General features: G+C 60.3%; 2 protein-coding genes across 2 annotated transcripts; one reads left to right on the top strand and one right to left on the bottom strand.

Moving 5' to 3' along the window:
- Window positions 1–57: 57 nt before the first annotated feature.
- Window positions 58–2,643, top strand: VOLCADRAFT_103653 (uncharacterized protein; the record flags this gene model as incomplete). Its single annotated transcript, XM_002947980.1, has 6 exons — window positions 58–399; window positions 519–611; window positions 757–834; window positions 1,163–1,441; window positions 1,865–1,974; window positions 2,322–2,643. The coding sequence occupies exons 1-6, from the start codon at window positions 100–102 to the stop codon at window positions 2,641–2,643; spliced, it is 1,182 nt and encodes a 393-aa protein (XP_002948026.1). The 5' UTR covers window positions 58–99.
- A 724-nt stretch (window positions 2,644–3,367) lies between these two features.
- On the bottom strand, window positions 3,368–16,370 carry VOLCADRAFT_88228 (uncharacterized protein; the record flags this gene model as incomplete). Its single annotated transcript, XM_002947835.1, has 10 exons — window positions 3,368–8,502; window positions 8,893–9,775; window positions 10,213–10,282; window positions 10,782–10,807; window positions 11,004–12,575; window positions 12,972–13,166; window positions 13,514–14,319; window positions 14,386–14,501; window positions 15,195–15,825; window positions 15,893–16,370. The coding sequence occupies 10 exons, from the start codon at window positions 16,368–16,370 to the stop codon at window positions 3,368–3,370; spliced, it is 9,912 nt and encodes a 3,303-aa protein (XP_002947881.1).
- Window positions 16,371–17,194: the final 824 nt, after the last annotated feature.

Below are 17,194 nucleotides of genomic sequence, written 5' to 3'. Positions count from 1 at the left end.
GGTGGAGAAGTTGGACACGCTATTGCGCAGCGCATTGACGCCATACTTTCGACGTTGCGAAGTGCTTTGTTTTATGAAGGGCAGGGAACCTTATCAGCCATGTCCTTAGCCCTCGTGCAGGAGCATGTTGATCGTGCTGTTAGGAATGCCAGCGACTATATGTTTGGCCTTGCTGAAAAGATAAAGTTGAGTACTTATCCAAATCCTCTTCCAGAAGCCAACCCAACATGTTACGCCATTCGTGAAGAGGGTTGGGTTCCCCCAGCCGAACTGCTGCAGAAAGTGTTCGGCTTTCTAGACGTTACAACCTTAGTAAACACTGTCCAGCTCGTGTGCAAGGCGTGGCGGGCGGAAGTGGAGCGCTATGCACTTGAAAATCGGGCTTCGCGAAAGCTTTTGGTAAGAACCCAATTACGTTGCTCCAGCTTAGTAGCATAAAATGGTATTTGGGTTGCTGGTTGTTGCCCGATCCCCAATGGCCATGCTTCACGCCCCACGTCCCGGACAACGAACCCCAGGACCAGCGAGTCGCACTTGCATCCCTGGGACCGCCCGTGAGCGCCAGTCACCTCTACCTGGCAATGTGTGGCCGCAACCTCCTCCGAAACCCGGTACGTCTGCTTTCCCTTGAATGAACTGTTTGGATTCTGAAGGTTCGCGGTGCATCCACACCTCACTGTATGGGCCGAAGCCGGCCCACGCATGCTGACCAACCGACCAGCGTATAGACCAACTTGCGCCTCCTTCGCGGCACAGGGCTTCCGCCGCGATTGTAACACTCAGCTGCTGGAGCTGGGGCGACAGACTTGGAACAAGTGGAAACGCGATGCCTGGGTGAGTGCGTGCTGTCGACTCGTCTTTGTGCTACTTACCTGGGCGGTAAGGTGCGAGGTATCCCCCTTCGTTGTACTGTCGGACTGTTTTGGGGGCTAGGACTTGGAAATCCTGGGAGTCTTTCAGCGTAAGGGTCAAAGGGCCCCGTCAACGGCGTGTGAGTCTGATTCACCTGTAAAACAACACGTCAGGATTTCAGCTTTCACGCCACTTCCAGTTTTGCACGTGCAGCGTCCTCCTTCCAGGCCTTCCTTTCCAGGCAGTCCCCTGGAGTTGTGTCTCCGAGTGAACCGGGTGCGGTGGGTTTCGTTGTGGTTACGCCGTGCAGGTGGTCAGCCACACTTCGCAGGACGGTCTGAGCTGGGAACAACGCCCTGTAGGCTTCATCAGTGAAGGAGGCTGCGGGACCGACGCGCCGGCACCGCCGGTGCCGTACGGGGGCGGTGGCGTACGGCTGGGCGAGCGGGTGCAGCAGCAGCTCAAGGGCCTGCTGAACGGGTGGACTATGAGAGATTCCGGCGAGCAGCGACAGCAGCAGCTTGGGGTGGAAGGGCCCGAGCTGCCCACTTGCATTGCAACTTCCGCGGACTGGTGCGAAGTGGTGCAGGTGCGTCTGTCCGAATTGGCGCTGGTGGAAACGGAGACAAATTTTCCAGGGTATGGCGGATAGGCGCCGGTGCGTTTAAGCGATGGTGCTATCTAGGGGCAGCGCTCTGCTGCCTGCCTGGCAGCAGCTGCCGGCTGCGTGTTCGCACCAGCTAAAACATTTCTGAGTTGGTCCCATCAGCAAGTTATAAGTTCCGCACACACGTGCGGGGTGGTCGTAAAAGCCGGGGGCCCCATGGCTATCAGCATTCGCAAAAACGCCTTTGGTTGTTTTGTTACCCGCAATACACTGTTGGGTACAATCGACGGACGCTGCACGAGGATGCCTTCAAGAGGTCCTCTTGGCGTCCAGGGTGGGCAGCAGCAGCAGCCATACCTGCTCCTTACTTCCTTCCGCCTGGCCCATCCCCGTTCCCCAACCCAGGTCGTCGACCTGGAGTGGGAGCTCCGGCGGCGGGGTCTGACCGCGGCCCAGGCGGCCCACCTTCTGGATGCAGAACTCAGCTTAAGACTCACAGTGCACGTGGGGAGCAGGTGAGCTGGAGGAAAGGAGCGGACCAGGACTAGCCAGCATGGCATACGGCAGGGCGGGTGGGGGTTGCTATTTCGGGGTTTGTCAGTTTCTCACATCCTTGGCTCTCGCCAAGGTCAGCCCTTACCCGTCCGCAGGTTCGCTGAACAGCGTTTTGCCTGAATCGTCAGGTACATAGATATTAAGTTTACCAATGAGCAATGTGATGGGCAAATCAGTGCCTGGGGTTGGGCAAAGCACATGCCATTGAGGGTGCTCAACAGTGACCGCCAGTTGCCCTTCCCGCTGTGCTGCTTTCTTAACTGCCTATCAGCTTACCGCCTCATTCCGCAACCGCCCATCGCCCCAGGTCGGACTGCCTGGGCCAATTCTGTGTGGGGCTGGTCCTGGACGAGGGCAACCCCGGCGACGCGTTGCCCCAGATTCAGTCCTTCGTGATGCGCCCCAGCCGCTACAGATACTTCTCCGGCAAGGTGCGCTGCGCCGCCACGGACGGCTGGCAGCGCTTCGAGCACCACGTGGCGGCCTGCCCGCGGGGCTTTCGACGTGCACTGGTGCTGCTGCGCGGCCGGCGGGCGCCGGCGAGCATGGTAGAGCCAAGCAACGGCGGCGAGCCACTGCCTGCATTTTGCGGCGCGAAGTTCGCATCCGCCGAGCTGGTATTCGAGTGACCCTCTAGGTGGTGCGTTGACTTGGATGAGAATGAGAACGTCATGTTTATGCGCCGAGCTGCTTGGCAAAGCTATAATCAGGCAAAGCAGGACAAGGCAGAACGTAGCAGGGGGAAAGGCGTGTGGAGAGCAAGAAAAGGGTGCTGTAGGTGGGTCGAGGGCCGGGCCGTGTATCAAGGACGGCTTCAGAAGAGGCGTCATTGTGTTTGGCTGGTGTGGCAGGTATATAGCTTGTCTTAGGGTTATGTGGCGCTGTTCCCCCGTCAAGAGGCAAATTGTTATGTACAACGGGACAATAATGAGGTCAATTCAGATAAAAGGCCTGAGGTGCACATGATAACTAGATTAATGACCCCCGGCGCGTGGGGCGAAGTTGAGCCTTGCGGCTAGTCGTGACGAACGTTTGGACATGCCAGGCTGGATGACTCCGCCAGTGCAAGCCACGTAATATTAAGGCCTCGAAAAATCACACAAGTTCTTCAATAAGCTACCATTTGTGGTTTGATTTTTGTCCGCCAGGGGATACCTGACGCGATTAGCAACAATGTTCGGGTAATGCAGGTAATGAATTTTTATTGTTGTGGCACTGTAGAACAAGTAATTATGACACACTGGTTCTCTTGCCATACGCCTGCAGACCTTTCTCGTGTAAGGCGACCGTACCATTTGTGATAAATTAAGACAGCACGACAATGCATGATCCATCCGTTCTTGGGCACACGCATCAAGACGTGTCCGTTTTATGGTAGTACAACTCCAACATCCGCGCACACGTGCTCTGTGTCGCACTGTTCAACTGGCGTAGTGATGCCACCAGTGCTGACGATGCTTGCCGCTGCGCCGGTGGCTGCTGCTGCTGCTGTGCTTGCAAGGGGCCAGCGGCAGGGTGGGTCAGCGCCGCCATGGGTACTCCTTCCAGTGCTTGCGTCACCCCAGCCCGTGCTGCTGCCCCCACTGCCGCAGCTGGCAGCCCCGTCGCAACAAACACCCCGTGGACACCGCCCCCAGCCGACCGCCCCGCCACATCCCCCGCCACGCGCTGCATTTCGACAAATTCACGCTCAAGCAACCCTTTGCCGCCGTGCCATACGTCCTCTTTACCCATCCTAGCCGTCGACCCCCGGCCGCTACGGGACACCCCCCGGTGACGAAGATCCGGTGACAGGACACAGCTTCGGTGCATAAGGCCTGGCCAAGGCTCCTGCGCTTGCTCCTGCGCCGGTGGGTGCTGTAGCCCCGAACCCTGACCCTGGCCCCCCGTCCCCGCAAACACGTGCCTCTCCTCATGGATATGCGGCCTCGCATCGGTTTGATGCGCCCATCCCTTGTAATCAGCACCACCGGACACTTCGTAACTACTTGCGTCCATCGACTCCAAAGGACCTATGAGTGTAGATGATAGCCGCGGCGGACAGATAATGGCTGTGAGCTGGGAGGCTGCGTTGGCCATTGCGGCGCGGCGCTCCGGCAGGACGCCACCCCCCTCCACATGTGGTGAAGGCAGGACCGTTCTTGGTGCAACGCCTAAAGATGGCGGTGCTGCTGGGCGGGCAAGTGAACTGCTGCTGCGGCCAGGGCCCGGGTCCACCGCCACAAAGCCTTGTGCCGGCTGCTCCTCGGTTTCCGTCCACGTGCCTTGCTGTAACCACTGCTCCTGATGCCGCTGCGGCAAGCGCTGCTTCTGCTTCTGCATTGCTGTTTGTATTTGCTGCTTCTGCGGCGGCGGCGGCGGAGGGGCCAGTTGCACGTGATGCTGTTGTTGCTGCTGCGGGGCTATGCCATGCTGCTGTTGGGGCCGCGGTGGCCAGGCCAGTGGTACGTACTGCTGCTGATGATGATCTTGATGAGGGGCGATTTGTAAATGCCGATGCAGCTGCTGCTGCGACGGAAACTCCTGCAGTTGCTGTTGACATTGCCGCTTCCGCAATGGTTGCTGGTATTGCGCCTGCAGTTGCTGCTTTTGTTGGGTGTTGGGAGCCATCTTGGAGGAGAGCAAGGTTTGCTGGTGCTGGTGGTGCTTCTGCGGCGAGAACGCCACTGGCGCGTGGGGTGGCCTGTTGATCTGCATCGCGCCCTGGGCAGCTGCGGCCAGTTGCGGGACCCTTACGGCCGGGGACTGCTGATCCGCTCCATCGTCTGTTGTTCTGGCAGGTCGCGGTACCAAAGACCCGTTTAACAAAGGGGTATGCGCACGTGTGTCGTTGTCCTGATGTTGCCTCATGTGCAGCAGCCCTGGTTGGCGATGCAGCTCGCGTGGGTAGCTGTTTTGCGGCAGTTGTCCAACGGGATGCCGATGGCCGTGATGCCCTGGTCGCTGCTGATTCGAGCCAAGGAGTGGAGGCGTCGCTGCTAAAGGAGCTGGTGCCGCTGCTACCACCGCTAGCGGTGCATCCGGAACTCGGTTCACTAGGTTCGGGGGACATGTGGCAGGTGCATGGCGCAGGTCAGTCGGGTCGGGAACCTGAAAGCCAGGGATCCTGGGCCCGATAACAAGGCTGCCACACTCTTCGGCTGTGGACGCTTCAGCCGTTGCGGTTGCAGCCATGGTTCCTGCTCCCATGGACTCGTTGGCAGCTGCATTTGCCGCTGTTGCGACTGCCGCGTCGACTGCTGTGCCGGCATTCGCGACTGCTACATGCTCACATTCCGTCGTTGCAGCGCACACGCTGCATCCGGACTGCACGGGCGACCCATCCTGTTCCAGCGACCTGTTGCTCAACGCCGCAGAGCTCTCGTCTCCACCGCCGCCCTCAGACTGACTGGATGGTGATGACGATGCGGGTGACAGTTGCACGCCAGACCCTAGACAGGAGCTGGCAGCTCCACTGCCTCCCGTCATCTTTCCGGGGCCGACTGAACCATGCCTTCGCCGGCGGGGGGGTGACTCGGAGCTTTCCCGCAAGGCCGCGTACCGAGGTGGCGCCCCGTTCACGGTCCTTGGGCGAGTGCCGGACATGGCGCCGAGGCCGTCTGGGTGCAGCCCGAAGGGTGTAGCCAGCTGCGCATTGGAAGCTGGTACTGGTGTGGCATGGACAACGACGTCAATGCTGCGGCAGCCGCCCGGCTGCGGCAAGCGTCGCTGCAGAGGTGTGATCCAGCCGGGATTCCATCCTGCTGCAGCAACAGCTGCTGTAGGTTGCGCAGGAGCGGATGGCGGGTGCTGTACTTGCTCTTCCTCCAGGGATAGACGGACACCGGCTTGCAGGCGGTCATCAATTATTCCGGGTGTGGCATCAGCGGTATCATTGCCGCCATCCATCTCCGGAGCTCCGAATTCCGGTGGTCTGTGCGGCGGCCCTGCAGGTTCGAGCAGTGTGATCTGACGGCTGTTGCCCCGCAGGCTGGCTGCTCCTTTGTTGCACACTGTCAGTGGCGACGCCGACACTGCTGTTGCCGTTGCCGGTTTTGCCTGCTTCGGCACCGCGTCTTGGGGTTGCTGGGCTATTTGGTTGGAAACCACGGCGTAGCCCGTGAGGTCTGTGCAAACGGGGAAGACGACGTCTGCTGCGATGAGATCTACCCGCCGGTACATGCTGGCCTCCCTGGACAGCCTACATTTGGCCAGGTCGGGACTGAAATCAGGTTCAGGCTCCGGTTCTCGCTTCGCGTCCTCAGCTGCATCCTGTCCCCCAGCTGCATGTTCCTCACCACAACAGCCACAGTGCCGAGCTGTCGTTGCTGGTGAGGCGCTGCTCGAAAGGCTCACCACCGTTTCCTCAGAGCGGTACTGTGCAACGGCCACGAACGGCAATGGCCCCGGAGTTGGAGCGGACGCAGATGATGGACTGTCGGCCGCGCGGGCAGGTACTGGGCTGCTGTCACTCCCGGCAGCAGCCTCGTCGGCGTCGCATGTGTCCTGCCGATGCGGCTCCGAGAGCCCGAGACTTGATAATGGCAGTTCCGGTTCCGCCACATCACCATCCGACGACCCTTCCCCCCCGAAGCCCGGGCTTGCTTGCATGCCGTGTTCTATGTCGACTCCCTTCACTCGCGGCTGTGCACACGCCTTCACCGCGCCTGAGCAACTGCTGATATGGCCCTTGTGATCGCCGCCCTGCACTCTGTCATCACAGCCGCTCGTGTCTTTTGCGCCCATGCTGAAGCTTCCTGGACCTTCCATGTGCACATCAGCCAATTCGTGTCCTTCGGCCCCGTGACGAGCACCATGGCAGTTGCTATCGCTGTCTCCTCCTGTGCCATCAGCAACCTCAATGCGGCCGCTCCTTTCACCGCTGCCCATGCTGCCGTTGGCCTCGGCATTATCGCCATTATCGTCATCATGACCGCTTCCTCCCGCCTTTCTGGTATTGCTGAAACGTTGAGCAACGTCTGCAGCTTCTGGCTCGGTAACCGCGAAGTAGCCGAAACCCAATTGCGCTTTCAACCCGGCCTGTGTGCACGCAGCACGGAAGCTGCAGGAACCGCTGGATGGGAAAGAGTTGTCGCTGGGCAGCTTATCGGTTCTCGGTTGCCATGGCTGCAGCAGCGGCTGCTGTTGGAGCTGCTCCTGAACGAGGTTCTGGAGTTGCCAGCTGCGGGGAGGTGCAGCGGCGGAGTGTGGAGTGCGCATCCACCGCTGAAGATGCTCTTGTGAGGAATCGCTATTCATCGATGCCGATACGAGGATAGCCACAGCACCAGCATTAGACACCGTGCACCTGCCTGACGGCTCTTGCGCGTTACTGCAGACCGCCAGACTGGCTGTAGCAGAAGCAGCTTCATGCTCAGTCCTGTTTCCGGCGGCTGCTACCTCATCCCTGTGAGTCAGACGGCCAGTGTCCATGTCCTCGGATGAAGGGCGGCAGGCAGAAGCGCAACCCATCAGCATCTCTGGGCGCATTCCCGTTGTGATTGACTTCGGCCAAGGAAGCGCTGCCGCAGGACTGTCAGCACCGGGAATCGGCGTGCTGGACCCGTGTGCTGCAGCCTCGATGTCGGCCTTTCTTGGACCTTTGCTGCTGCTGCTGTTATTGGAGCTGCCGGGACTCGTTCTCCCGCTTCCCTTGACAGAGTACTCGCCGTCATCCGCAACTAGAACCTGGTCGGCATCCATTTCAAGCCACGCCGTTGGAGCCACCAGCGCCCTCGGCGGTTGTGCAAGAGCGGCAGACTCTGTGAGGACATCTATGGCCGTTGGCGGGTTGCATGGACTCTCATCAGTCTTGCATCTGGGCGCAGTGGAGGGAACGCCTGGCAGCCCCCGCCTTGGCGATGCTGCGCGGTCCCCATTACCGGACAGGCCGCCATCAATGGCTAGAGCCGGCCCCACCTGCTCGGCCACCACGCTTGCCGGCAATATCGCTTTAATTGACGGGTCCTGCAGCACGTCGAGCAGCAGCGGCAGCCGCAGCCCCACCTCAACGCCTGGATCGCCGACCACCGCGCCGCGAGCGGGAATCCCCAGCACCCCCACAGCCTCTTCCACTTCGCAGCCCTCCGGTTTTGCAGGTGCAGCAGCTGCGGCATCCATTTGGTCGGGCTGCACCTCCCTATCAGCATCGCGCGCACTCAACACCTCACGAGGCGTCTTAATGCTGCCCACACCGCTGGAGCCAGGACTGAGGATGGTAACATCGCATGAGAAAAGCTCCATCTCCATACCGATAGATCCATGGCCCGCCATTGTCACGCCCATAGCTGAGCCCGCCACCATCAGAGGCATCAAGGGAACCACTGTCTGCAACCCTAACTCCACGGGCTCCGCCACAAGCGGAGCCAATCCCTTTGCATCGACCAGCGCTTCAGAATCGGCGCCGCCTGGAGACTCCGCAAACTGAGTTCGGCCCCACGGAAGCACGAGGCCAAAGCCCCCGATCCGCGACCCAGGAAGATCGGGGACACCAATTCCCCCCATGCTGTCTGCAGTAGGATTCGGGCTGGCGCCATCAGAGAGTCTGATGCCAGATGTCACCCAACCCTGCGGCCCCAGGCGGCCTTCCAAGGACGGATCACCCTTTCTGCCGTAATCACTCGCGGCCGCGTTTGCGCTTAGCGCACGTCCCGTGCATAGTTCGGCTGATGGCGAAGGTGCAGGAGGCGCCGGTTTCGTTGCCGGCGACGTCGGGGTTGGCTGCATGTGACCCCAAAACGAAGACACTGCACTAATGCCTTGCGTCCGTGCCTGTCCCCCGTCCTGGTCTTCACCAACACAAATGCAGCTTGCAACTGGGGCTGCATCTCTTGCCGTCCGGTCAGAGAGAGTGGCTTGCAGCTCATGTTCTACGGTCGGTTGCCGTTCGCCCGCTGCACCTGATGAGCCACCGCCCTTGCCGTCCTTACTGCTGCCGCTGCAGTATTCATTGCCACCGCCATAGGCTCCAGGTGCAACTGGACTCGCATCCATACCGTCATTCTCCGCTTTGCAGGCGAAGGCAGCGTTCACCTCACCTCGTAGGTTCCTGCATAAACCAACTTGACTGTGCACGTCATCTGAGTCGGACCCTGTGGCCTCAGGGCCGCTCCCGGCGGTTGGCCTTGCAGCTGGGCCCAACATACTGGAGCTGCTTTCGAGCCCCGGTGCGAAGCTATACTCTGACAACCGGGCAATACTGTCCTCGGACTCTTCATGCAAGGACTGGAAAGCAGAAGGCACATCATGCCAGTCGCCCGCCGATGTAAGGGCAGAGGCGGGCTGGCCGCATTGCAGTCCCACGTCAACGAGCCGCGGTCGGTGTCGCCCCTGCGGCTGCCGTGCAGGGTCTGGCCGCGTTAGGACAGCTGCATTGAACGAGCCGGATGACCGAGGGGCATCGACTACCTTTCCATTTGCCATATCGGCGTCGCATCTTTCACCACAGCTGCCATATCGGTGCCCGCTCTGTGCCTTGCCACGGTTGCGAAGTGCCGGACCACCAATTGCATTGGTGATACTGATGGCGCTTCCGCCGTCGCTGCTCCCGCAGTCAACCAGGTGGCTGCTGCTGCCACCGTTGCTTCCATTGCCGCAGGCTGCGCTGCCGCCGCCGCTAAGCTTACTGCTCCGCAGCTGCTGCAGTACGCGGAGGAGGCTCGGGTCAGGTTCATGTACACGGTTGCGCGCGGCTTCGCAGCCAGTGCCCACGACAGCACCTGCGGTTGCTCCATCCACAGCGCCTACCATGGCAGCCGGTGGGGGTAGCTTCCAGTGGCCTGCCTGCGTTGTAGGCATGCCAACAGTCAGACTGGTTGAAGGCTTTGCGCAGTTATCTCAACAGCTGCCACCGCAGGGAAGCTCTACAGATGACATCACAGGACAGGCCACAGTTTGGATGTAAGGCTATGAGGTAATAAGTGTCAGTGGTAAGGCATGGCGGCCTGCAATGCCGCTGTCGGGCATCCTGCATGTGCACAGGCTTAGAGCCTCCAATACCCCTCACGTGCCTGAGTGCTCGGAGTTGCAGACACAGTTGCAGGGCGAGTCATTGCGTCTGAAACGTCTGTAGAACTGAGCCTGCGTTGACAGATGGGAAGCAGTGCAGAGGACAAACGGATGACACTCTCAATGTTGCACGGCTTTATGGCTTCCGTATCGACTTTTATCCATCACATTATCAGCCTATTATTCTCCTGCTTTCAACCTCACCACCTTACTCTTTTGTGCCTTGTTTGTTGCTGTATGGCAGTACCTCCGCCGCTGTCAGCAGCGTTAACGTACGCCGGCCTGCACCCGGCGCACCAGCAGCTGTTGCGCTCGAGCCAGTGGCCAGGAGCCCAGCAGCTACTGGAGCCAGGCATGGTGATGGAGGCATGGTAGCGGACAATCCTAACGATGACGATGCCGCGGATGTTGCCGGGGCAGTCGCAGTTCCATGCGAAAGCAAGCTTGCCGACAATTCCGCTGATGCCTTCGCGGCCAGGGGCCCAGTAGGCGCCACAACTGAAGCTGAAGCTGGGACAGATGCACTGGGCACCCGGGTGGCAGCTGGCGCGCCCGGTACGGCAGAAAGGCTCTGCAAGATAAGCTCCAAGCTCGAACTTCTGCTGCCTCCCGCCGTTATTGAAGGGTTGGCACTGCATAAAGGAGATCCTTGTCCAGGTGCGGCTCCTGATGCCGCCGTCGAAAGCAGTCTCGCGGCGGGCTGTGCCTCCGCTTGCGAATAGATGTTTACCGGGCTGGACTGGACTTTGCTGTGGCCAAGGTCAGGCCGAAAAGAACTTACGTGCTTGGCGCCACCCAAGCTGAGCTCTGGGGAGAGGGACGGGTAGACCACTAAGTTGGCTGAGGCGGCCCCGCCAAGGAGGGACGGAGGGTCCTGCGAGACGGCATCGCCAGGTGCTGCCTTGCTGGTCGTTGGCCAGGCCGACGGCACGTAACCAGAAGGCACCGCGATGGAAGATGTTGTTGTCGCCAATGCAGTGGTGCTGGCTGCTTGGGTGCCCACCATTGTGGTACCCCCATGCGCAAGGTGGGTCGGTCGCGGCGAGCTGGCGTGGTCGCTGCGTGGGCTGGTGGTGAGGCCCGGGGCGTCGGTCAGGAGCACGGACTTGGGGTTACGTCCCCGGCTCTGTTCCCTGCCGGCAGATGCAAGGATTATAGAAAGACTCGTGTTTGCTCCAATCACACGCTTGCCAGCGCCGAAGTTGGCTATCGTGTCTTCCCTGGGAGAGTACACCAATGGCGACAGCGATGAGGGGGGCTGTGATGAGGGTGCCTTCGGTGTCATAACGGCGGCAGGGGACATCCACAGCATCCGTGTGACGGATGGCAAACCAGCAGGCGAGGTTGGATAGAAATCTTGTGGCCTGTGCAGACCGGCTGCGTCGACGGTCGCTGTACCGCGAGGGGATGAACGCTGACCTGCTTGCCTTGCCTGAAACTCGACGTGGCTCAGTCCACGAGCTAATGCTGACTGGTCCAACGCACTCAGGAGCTGCAATCCCGGCCCGCCCAACGCAACACCGCCAGCGTCGCCCACTAGTGCCTGCACTGTCTGGGGTTTGCTGTAGCCGCCGGCCGCGGCTGCAACGGTCCCGTAATGACCGGATTCCCCTAGGGAGCGTTGAGGCACAACCTGCGAGCCGGCAGCGTGGCCCCCGGCTCTCCCCAGAGCTCCTAGGCCGAGCTGCGCATTATTGCGCACTAGATCGTGAGGCGAGTAGGATCCACCTACTGAGACGGACCGCGAGTGAGGTCCATCTCCGGAGCCCAGCCTGGTGCCGTTCCTGCTTTTGCGGTCACCACTGTGGCCGTACCGACCCACATCCCTGATGTCGGCGTAAATACGTGGTGTAGAACGTGAGCGTCCGGCAGCTTCCGCAAATATGCGCTCCCAGTCAAACGCGGCAAGTTTGGCCGTTGGCATTGCTACCATCAGGCCAGCTCGCACTACGCGGGGACTGTCAGGAGACATTGCGCGGCTCGGCTCTGTTAGAACCAAGGGTTCAATCCGCGCCATTGGTTTTGACTGCACAGCTGCAAGCGTCTTTAGCCCCGCGGCTGAGCCGCTGCTGGTCTTCGCCGCTTCGGTCATTGTCGGGCGCTTCGGTGGACTATTGCTGGTGGTCGGCGGCGGCCTCGGTGGACCAATGTTGCACTCAGAACCTGTCGCATGCTTCGTGGCCACCGCAGTAGCGGCCACCACCGCTGCCGTTCGCGTCGGACTGCTTGCCCGCGCCCTGACTGTCCTGAGGTTAACAGCAGCAGCCTCCAGGCGAGTCGTGCGCTGCAACGCGGCCAGCGTCTGCGACAGCGCAATGGCCGTAGCTGTGGTCGTGCTACTCCAAGAGGGCGGCTCTATGGTGCTCCTAGGTCCACGGGTAGGGCTGAGTGCAGGGGACCGCCCCAGGGATTCTCGTAGGGGACTCATTAGCTTATCGACTGCAGGCTTCTGCGGGGATATGAGGCCCTCCATGTCTCGCTCGATGTCGGCAAGCTGCCGTAGAATGGCCTTGTCCGCCTCAGCACCCGCATCTATCTGGGTTGACGAGGCCAATCGATTATCCATCATGACGACCTGCACAAGGAGACAAGGCACAAGCGCGGATGAGCAGCAGCGAGGGAGAACACAGGGAAAGACCCTCTGCGTCGACGAGCATGCCAAAAGCCCTAACTGGAACTGTTGGCTAGCATGGCCAATTCTTATCGCAGTGTCGTGAACCGTGTTTCGGTGCCAAATTGGTAACACCGGCAGCCTCTCAGCCTCTGGTTGTAGCTTCTTATCGTTTCTGCTCCATATTCATACCCTGGCCGTGCCACATTAAGGGTAGCATACCTGGCTTGAACCCCCACAGTAAGCAAAATGACCATTCCCGCCCCTGCCGCGAGGAGCTCAAAGCCCTGAGACTTGTAATGCACGCATCGCAAGCCGTACAGCGGAGCCCGCCCGATGATGGCTGCACCAGTCTCTCACCGGTAAAAGAGAGGCTCTTGAGCTGAAGCCATCTGACACAGTCACATTTTCGTAGGTGCCCTCACTATGGCTATGCGTGCTGTTGACTTGCCGCAGGAGGGTATCCAATCGCTTTGTGATTCCCACGAGCTCAGGTAAGTCCATGGGTTCGGGGACGTTACTCCCTTTACTACCGGTCGAGTGGATGCGGGGCTCCTGCACGAAGATGCCAACCAGAAGTCCCAGCTCATTGGCCAAGCACGGGCTTCAAAACAGGAAATAGCAAAGCAGTAATGAATCCATGAGTCCCAAGGAGGCAGGGCTGCGGCAGTAGCACTGGGTATACAAGCTGCGGGTGGAACATTGTGCCCGATTTGCATGTGAGCTGGAGAGAGCCGGTAACATGTGTATCCTAAGAAGCTAAGTTGGCATGCTTGCAGTCCCACACGCAGCGCAGCCCTTTATGAGAACTCTACTCCTTTACGTGGTTTCGCCAATTCTGGCCTTTATCCGGCTTTTAGCGCAACAGCAAGACCCACGTCGTACCATCATAGCATGTTTACCTTGAGCGTTAGCGAATTCGGGCCCCTTGTTGGCGAGGGCGAAGTGGAATACCGTCGTCCGCCAGGCTCAGTGCCCACAAGCCTGTCCGGGCTGGTTGCAGCATCGCGCAGCAAATGCAGGGGCGTAATGAGTCGGCTGGCGGCGACAGGCTGGCGCCCCAAGCCGGAGCCGGCGCTGGCCGGTGATCTCCTTGGGCTAGTGGCCTCTGCAAGAGCAAACGAAAATGATGTTTGCTGCCGATCATCTTGCGTGGTCCGGTAGGACGCGGCTGTCGGCTTCCATTCAGAGCCCGATATCGACTGTTGATTAGCAGTTGCTCCTGGCGATATCGACCGTGGCGACATGGGTGAGAGCAACCGCATGTAGCGTCCCTCGCGTGGCGGCTGAGCTGCAGCCATGGACCTTACAGCGGCGCCAGCAGCCGCAGCGATGGCAGAGGCATAGCCCAGCCGGGGGCTACTCGTGGGCTGCTCCTTGCCTGGCTCTGACGCACTCGGACTGGTCATAAGGGTAGAGCCCTGCTGATGTACGCTCGCCAGCCCGGCTGTTGGCGTCGATGCTGGGGATCCCGGCGGCGACCTGCGCGCCGGGTCCCTAACCCCGACGGAGCTGGGGCTGCTTCTGCTGGCCGTGCTTGTGGCAAGCGAACCCGCGCCCGTCATCATGGGAGGTGACGCGGCCCGCGTGGCGGCTATGGCGGCTCTAGCATCCACTGAAGCTGCGGCAGCTCCCATGCGTGCAGCTGCCAACGGGAATCGGGCCAAACGCTTCAGGAAGACGGCGCCCGCAGCCGCGGCTGCATCAGCTACAGTTGCAGGGCGGAACAATTTGGAAGATGGAGACGTGCCGCGGCTGCGTTGGCCTACCGAACCTCCATCGCTGCCGTTGCCATTGCTGGCAAAGGTAGGCTTGTCCAGCTTCTGCTCATCGGTTCGTTCCATGGACCGCGATGGTGACGACTCGCATCGCGATCGATCAAGGAATATCCTGGCCACGGCAGCAGACCGATGTGGTGGAGAACGAGGAGGACTCGAGCACGGGGACTGCGGTGTGGAATGCACCGCCAGCATTGGTCCTGACCGCAGCCTGCTCCATCCCGTCACAGGCAGCACCAAAGGGGGCACGACTGCACCGTGTGGCTGTGTGCGCTGCGGCGGAAGCGTGCCCACGCCTGTGCCGGGGGTTTGGCCGATGCCCTGGTGTGACGTCGCGGTCGCATCCTTTCGCGGGCTGGAAGTGCGCCCCTCGCCGCGTGCAAATGACCCAACCACCTCCTCCGAGGATTCTCTTGCCTTAGCAGGCGCCGCAGCCAGTGTCACCGGGTCAGGATGGTGGTGGTGGTCGTCAGATACAGGAAAGGTGAAAGACAGTGCGGCAGACTGGAGCTTGTTCGTCAAGGCGTGTTTAGGGCTTGCACGTTTCGAGTCGTTGACGCGTGCTTCCCTGAGGCTCAGGCTGGGCATGGCATCATCCAAAGACAGACAGCTTCCATCGTCAGAGCTGCTGGAATAGGAAATCGCACGTGGCAACGGCGCCCTCCCTGATGCCACGGGGGAGGCAGGCCGTTGCTTTGGCCTAACGCTTGACGTTGGACTGGCGATCAGAGAACGGCCATGGTCCTCTCCTGACCGCGGCCTGCTGCTGGGGGGGCTGCTAAAGCGTGAGCTGCTGTCTACGCACCTGTTGACCTTGCTTACAGTTCGGCTGTCACCATCATGCTTACCGGCCGCCCGCCGGTGTGCGACCGGTATGCTCAGTAGTGCCGAAGCTGCCGGCCTCGACGGCAGCCCACGCAACGGAATACCACCCCCATCAGAACGCGAACGCAGACCGGCTGCGGCATCAGGTTCGGCACCAATGCGCAGTGTGCCCAGCCGCGGGCGCTGAGTTCCATCCTCACGCCGGTCAGGGCTGCCGCTTGAACTGCCAAATTTTGCAAGCTTGCGCTGACGCTCTCCGGTGACTCTATCCGGTGAAGAACCCCGACTGGATATGCCGTGCTCCATGAAATGAGCATGTTTTGCTGCGCCGCCCATCAACGCCTCCTGTGGCGGTGGATGCATTTTGGACTGTGGAGGGATCCCAGGCGGCGAGTCAGCAAGTGCTTTTCCCGTCACGCCAAGCGCGGCACGGACGGCACCCTCGACTGAAGTCCCATGCGGGAGGTGCCTTGATCCCAACGCGGTTGCAAGGCTGTTCAAAGCCAGCTCCGCTGCAGCCAGGCGCAGCCTGTGGCCCTCAGAAATTCCAGGCTGCCCGCCAAAACGTGATCCGATGCCGGCGTTTTGCGAATCTTGCTGCTTCGTGCCGCCTGCAGGGATAAGTGGGCTCATAGAATGTACGTATTCGATATGTTATTGGCGGCGAGGCTGCCTTACCTGTATCCGCTATGGCACCAGTTATAATGCGGCTTCGAGACTCGCGACGCAAAGCCTTAGATGCGCTGCTGAGGTTAGAGGCATTAATGGCCGGGGAAGTGAACCCCAGAGCTTCGGCTGAAACGCCAACCGTGAATTCCTTGGACTGGTGGTAAGGTATTTGCACAATGTCTTCTGTCGGTGACTCTGCAAAGTCGGGGCTCTGATGAGGTGTATAATCCACGCCAGCCTGTGCAGCTTGATCTCCCTGCTGAAAACCGGCTGGCTTTGCCCATGACTGCAAGCTTTCTGTACCTGGTAGCCCTGAGGATGGCTTTCCGCTCGCGTCAACGCTGATGTTTGGACTGCTGTTGCTGCGTGTAATTGAGGACCTGGCCCCAGGTGAGGGAGACGTGACTGTGCCGGACGCCGCCGCTAGTGCTTCTGCTTGTGGACCAACGGAGATCAGCGAGTGCTGCCTCAGCACCCTGTCGGTCATCTGAATAGCTTCATGGGTTGGACTGTCCGGAGGAGAGTGCTGCTGGGACGGATGTATGCACGCTTCGGGGTCCTTGGCTCCAATGAACTGGACAGTAGCTGCAGCAAGAGTGGAAATTGGAAAAGGGTTTGGTAAGCCCGAGCAAGGCTGCGAAGCCCTACATATGGCATCTGGGGGATGTAGGCTTAATTTTAAGGCTTACTGTTGCTGTGCGAGCGGGGCGTGTGCTGTGGCGATGTCCAGGCATCTGACTCCGGCAAGTTGTTCAGGTTGGAGCCCCCGTTATCGTCCCAACGGGGTCCAGTATGTCTCGACAGGGACGATTGCATGCGTTCCAAAAGCCGGGGCTGCCCGGAAAGTGTTGCCTTCGGTAGCACGGCATCAGAGACCTGCAAGGAACCTACGGAACTGAGGCTTTGGCTCCTGTGTGTAAGGCGTCCGCGATGTTCCGTCGGCTCCTGCACGGTCGGGGTGACCCGCGCCTGCAAGGATGCCATACGTGCGAGCGCTGAGTCCCCGACATAGCGGTCTGTTGCTGTTGGCTGGAGCCTTCGGACATTGCTATCCGCGGCTTGCTCGTTTCGCGCTTTCTGAGATGCAGAGGATGACGCATCCGGGCTGTGCGTCACGGTGTTGTTCGACATCACGCTGCTTGGATGTATGGCAAGCGCCCTCCTCTGCATCAAAGCTTGCGATAACAGCGCTGAGGTGAGCTGCAGGCGGCCATCGTCATCGTCGTCGCTGCTGCTTGCATTGAGGCTTCGTGAAGCCAACCGTTGGAGGCGTGGCGACAGCTTTTCCTGGCTGCTTCGGCTTCCCCGAGC

The sequence above is a fragment of the Volvox carteri genome (assembly GCF_000143455.1).
Source record: "Volvox carteri f. nagariensis unplaced genomic scaffold VOLCAscaffold_8, whole genome shotgun sequence".
NCBI lineage: Eukaryota > Viridiplantae > Chlorophyta > Chlorophyceae > Chlamydomonadales > Volvocaceae > Volvox > Volvox carteri.
Note: the sequence above shows the minus strand (reverse complement) of the source record. Positions and strands in the feature narration are given on the sequence as shown.